The following is a 6,000-nucleotide window of genomic DNA, read 5'->3' as shown; positions in this document are numbered from 1 at the left end:
ATGAGATAGATAGATATTAAACAGATAGATATGAGATAGATAAATAGATGAAAGATAGATAGATAGATAGATAGATAGATAGGTACACATAGGTTAAATCAGTTTTTTCCAACCATGGTGACTCCAGCTGTTGCAAAACAACAACTCCCAGCATGCTGGGAGTTGTAGTTTTGCAACAGCTGGAGGCACCCTGGTTGGAAAACACTGTGTTAGATAGATAAGGAGGTAGATAGATCAGATAGATAGATACACATATATTAGATAGATAGGTAGGTAGATAAATAGATACACGTCGATTAGATAGATACACATAGATTAGATAGGTAGGTAGGTAGGTAGGTAGGTAGAAGATAGATACACATAGATTAGATAGGTAGGTAGATAGATACACATAGATTAGATAGGTAGGTAGATAGATAGATAGATAGATAGATACACATAGATTAGATAGGTAAGTAGGTAGATAGATAGATACACATAGATAAGATAGGTAGGTAGATAGATACACATAGATTAGATAGGTATGTAGATAGATAGATACACATAGATTAGATAGGTAGATAGATAGATACACATAGATTAGGTAGGTAGGTAGGTAGGTAGGGAGATAGATCAGATAGTACACCATTATACTATGTGTAAAGTAATACTTTCCATAACATAAGCTGAATAGAAGGGATACATGAGCTGGGCTGTGGAGCTTGCACTCTGCATGCCGGAGCTGCAGTAGAGGGTGATGGATGTGTGACAGGGAAGGGTTAATGTGTCCCCCCTGTGTGTGCAGACACGTGTGCAGCAGGAGTGTGCCAGAAAGCAGCTGAGCTCCCAGCACTGCACAGTGTGATCAGAGCCTGCCCAGCGCTCACACCGTCCACACCTCGCTCTGGATCTCCCCGGCTCAGAGCTGGACCTGTACACCCTCCTCCTGGGAGACGGGACTTGGAGGGAACATACCCAGGTAGGTGCACACACATGTATGTACAGTATGACAGGGATACCCTCTACATCTATGTGCAGTATGACAGGGATATCCTCTACATCTATGTGCAGTATGACAGGGATATCCTCTACATGTATGTACAGTATGACAGGGATATCCTCTACATGTATGTACAGTATGACAGGGATATCTTCTACATGTATGTGCAGTATGACAGGGTTATCCTCTACATGTATGTACATTATGACAGGGATATACTCTACATGTATGTGCAGTATGACGGGGATATCCTCTACATGTATGTGCAGTATGACAGGGATATCCTCTACATGTATGTACAGTATGACAGGGATATCCTCTACATCTATGTGCAGTGTGACAGGGATATCCTCTACATCTATGTGCAGTATGACAGGGATATCCTCTACATGTATATACAGTATGACAGGGATATCCTCTACATGTATGTGCAGTATGACAGGGATATCCTCTACATGTATGTGCAGTATGACGGGGATATCCTCTACATGTATGTGCAGTATGACAGGGATACCCTCTACATGTATGTGCAGTATGACGGGGATATCCTCTACATGTATGTACAGTATGACAGGGATATCCTCTACATGTATGTGCAGTATGACGGGGATATCCTCTACATGTATGTACAGTATGACAGTGATATCCTCTACATGTATGTGCAGTATGACAGGGATATCCTCTACATGTATGTGCAGTATGACAGGGATATCCTCTACATGTATATACAGTATGACAGGGATATCTTCTACATGTATATACAGTATGACAGGGATATCCTCTAGATGTATATACAGTATGACAGGGATATCCTCTACAAGTATGTACAGTATGACAGGGATATCCTCGACATGTATATACAGTATGACAGGGATATCCTCTACATATATGAGCCTTGTCAAGCTGGTCGCTGTATATGAGGCATGGCTAGCTTTGTCAGAAGCGACCCATGACCAAGGTGCACTGATATAATGCACTGACACATAAGTACAGAATCTTGTGACTATATATATACAGTATATAACTGAATGCATGGAGCCAGCACACAATCTATGGGGATATCGAGAATACCTGTATTATAGTAGTATGGTAAATGTTTTATTCTATGTATGGGATGGGTTCTACTGTTCAATATTTGCATGCATGGTGAAGTATATATAAATGCATGCATGGTAAAGTGTATATAAATGCATGCATGGTAAAGTGTATATAAATGCATGCATGGTAAAGTGTATATAAATGCATGCATGGTAAAGTTTATATAAATGCATGCATGGTAAAGTGTGTATATAAATGCATGCATGGTAAAGTATATATAAATGCATGCATGGTGAAGTATATATAAATGCATGCATGGGGAAGTATATATAAATGCATGCATGGTGAAGTATATATAAATGCATGCATTGTGAAGTGTATATATAAATGCATGCATGGTGAAGTATATATAAATGCATGCATGGTGAAGTATATATAAATGCTTGCATGGTGAAGTATATATAAATGCATGCATGGTGAAGTATATATAAATGCATGCATGGTGAAGTATATATAAATGCATGCATGGTGAAGTATATATAAATGCATGCATGGTGAAGTGTATATATAAATGCATGCATGGTGAAGTATATATAAATGCATGCATGGTGAAGTATATATAAATGCATGCATGGTGAAGTATATATAAATGCATGCATGGTGAAGTATATAAAATACACACAAGAGTACATCTAGGAAACAGTATACAAAATGCATGCCTGAGTACAGGATGGGTGTATACTATAAATACATAGGGGGAAACATATACATCTATGAGCACATGTGGGCAGAGGTAAAATAAGTGCATGCTGGGTAAAGTATACACAGTGAGTGCCTATGATATGTATATACGTACAGTGGGCACAGGAGTGACCAGTCTGTTATATGCAGGTGGTAGCCATGCTGAAGCCAGGAGAAGCGGCAGGATCTGCCTTCCTGAAGGTGGACCCGGTGTACCTCCAGCACTGGCAGCAGCTCTTCCCCCAGAGCCACCATGTGAAGGCCGGAGTCCTGAGCCACGTCCCTTTCCCGGAGCCGCCTGTAGACAGCCTCCGCCTGCGCCCGGCCTCCCTGTCCTCCACTTCTTCGGCTTCTTCCACCCCTGCTCCCTCTGTCCCTGCTTCAGTGACCGGAATCACCCCAATCCCCTCTATTATGGGAGCTGCTCCAACCATGGAAGTCCCTGGGCCACCGAGGAAAGAACTGGTGGCTACTAGCTGCCAGGAGGGGACTTCACCCAGCCGCTTACAATGTACCCCAGAGGAGCTAGACTATTATCTGTATGGACAACAGAGGATGGAGATCATTCCACTCAGCAACCCCACCAGTGACCCCAACAACCGTATGTACCCCCTATAACCTTGTCTACACAGTGTGCCACTCCACCAGTGCTATCAGGAACTGTATGTAGCCCTATCACCCAACTCTTGTGTATATAGTACCTGTCTCCCAACATCTATATCAGTGTTTCCCAACCAGTGTGCCTCCAGCTGTTGCAAAACTACAACTTCCAGCATGCTCGGACAGCCTTTGGCTGTCCGAGCATGCTGGGAGTTGTAGTTTTGCAACAGCTGGAGGCACACTGGTTGGGAAACACTGATCTATATATACACCTTCTATTACATGTACACCCTGTAGGACTCCATCAGTGATCCTAGCAACAGAACCACTTCTATTCTGACCTATAACACTGCACTCAAAGTACTTATATACTAGTGACAAGTAACTGTCTACTACGCAGGTATCTCTACATCACCTGCAAAGGTGCACACAAATATTTGTGTGTATATCTATCTATCTATCTATCTATCTATCTATCTATCTATCTATCTGCAAGCCAGGTTTTCACAATAGTTTGGAATTGATAGTGCTGGCCAACTTATTCTTTGGATATATATATATATATATATATATATATATATATATATATATATATACATATAGATATATATATATAAATAGATATATATAAATAGATATCTATCTGTATATATATATATATATATATATATATATATATATATATATGCAAATAAAAAAAATGTTGCAGTATCTTTTAATTCCTTTTTTATTGGACTAACAGCATTTTGTAGTGAAAAGCTTTCGGGCATTCCTCCCTTTATCAAGTCCAAAGCAAATCTACCTGGACTTGATAAAGGGAAGAATCCCGAAATCTTGTCTCTACAAAATGCTGTTAGTCCAATAAAAAAGGAATTACAAGATACTGCAACATTTTTTGATTTGCATCACTGGACTAATACGGCTACTCAAATTTACTATATGTATATGTGTATATATATATATATATATATATATATATATATATATATATATATATATATATACATTGATTGAAAAGGTAAAGTCCTGTGACCTTAGTTATGAAGTTATGATGTTTAGCGTTGCTTTATTGTTTCAACACAAATTTCTAGTACCGAGGAGTGACTATACAATACGACCTGTACTTATTTTACTACTAAATACATGCTAAGAATGGGGCACATGTGCCCACTATGAGATACAATGTAACCAGTACTGATAGAATTGATATAATAGCCGCGCCGTATACTGACCGCCGTATACTGACCGCCGGACACTCCTATTGTACCGCAGAAAAGTTGTAACTGAGGAAAGTTACTTTGTATCCAGTCCGCAGCCAGGAGCCAATAGTCTAAAATTAAAAACATCCTATTCACTGGCAAGTAAATATCTGTACGAAGATGTATAGTTATTTATTCATCCTTAATTGTAATGAAGTGGGAAAATATGGCTGTAAATAGAAGACAGTCTTTGCATACAACTGAGTATGTCGCTTGAGAACGGACCGAATATAACATTCTCCTGATTGTAAATAAGGAATAGCTGAGGTCACTGTAACTCATCATGAACGATATATATTTAGAATTTGAGTTTATTGAATTAGACTAATTAATGGTGAAAAGCTATTTGGTTCTCTGTAATGACGGTCAGGATGTTGTGTACCTGTTCACACCTGTCATCATTCCGTCATTTTTCTCTACGAGTGAGTAGAATTGGACAATCGGGTCTTCAGTTAAGAATTTCCAAATACCATGTTTACAGTATTTATTTAAAAAATAAAATAAAAAATAAAATAAAAAAAGTTATATTAATAATAATTCTTGAGGCACTTACTTTATAATAAATAGCTTTAACAACAACAACCAACAAAAGTAATGAAAACAATAATAACAACTATTATTATAAATATTATTAATAATAATAATAATCATCATCACTTAAACACATATATTCTACTATTATTATAAATTTCATTAATAATAATCATCACTTTAACACATATATTCTTCTATTATTATACATTTTATTAATAATAATAATAATAATAATAATCACTTTAACACATATATTCTACTATTATTATACATTTTATTAATATTAATAATAATAATAATAATCACTTTAACACATATATTCTACTATTATTATACATTTTATTATTATTAATAATAATAATAATAATAAGAATAATCACTTTAGCACATATAATCTTCTATTATTATAAATTTTATTAATATTATTAATAATAATAATAATAATAATCACTTTAACACATATATTCTGCTGCAGTAGAAATAAGTTCACTGATGTCCAGTTAGATGTTTTTATGGTTTTTCATAGGAATGCAGATTTATGTGTATGTATATATATCTATATATATCTATCTATATATATATATATATATATACTGTGTATATATATATATATATATATATATATTATGTTGAAAGTGTGTCACACATATAGGGTTAATAACTTTTCTGTAGACAAGCGATACAGGTGTAGCAGAGTTGATTTAGTAGTTTTCAATAGTTTCCTTATGGTGAACACAAGGAATTTATTGTATTTATTGTCTGTGGGTATTTATGGGAAACCCCAGATAACAGACCCAGTGATATCTCAGTAAAGTTGCACCGAATTGTGAACTGTTCATTAAACCAGCG

At 36.4% G+C, this 6,000-nt stretch overlaps 1 protein-coding gene across 1 annotated transcript in view; it reads left to right on the top strand.

Moving 5' to 3' along the window:
- The first annotated feature begins 826 nt into the window (after positions 1-826).
- Positions 827-6,000, top strand: part of PRDM6 (PR/SET domain 6) — a 126,898-nt gene continuing 121,724 nt past the window's right edge. Inside the window, exons 1-2 of the mRNA XM_056552374.1 lie at positions 827-958; positions 2,909-3,359. Coding sequence (XP_056408349.1) covers positions 2,918-3,359 — 442 coding nt within the window. The 5' untranslated portion in view covers positions 827-958; positions 2,909-2,917. The remainder of the gene's footprint in view (positions 959-2,908; positions 3,360-6,000) is intronic.

The sequence above is a fragment of the Hyla sarda genome, chromosome 1 (genome assembly GCF_029499605.1).
Source record: "Hyla sarda isolate aHylSar1 chromosome 1, aHylSar1.hap1, whole genome shotgun sequence".
NCBI classification, from domain to species: domain Eukaryota; kingdom Metazoa; phylum Chordata; class Amphibia; order Anura; family Hylidae; genus Hyla; species Hyla sarda.
Note: the sequence above shows the minus strand (reverse complement) of the source record. Positions and strands in the feature narration are given on the sequence as shown.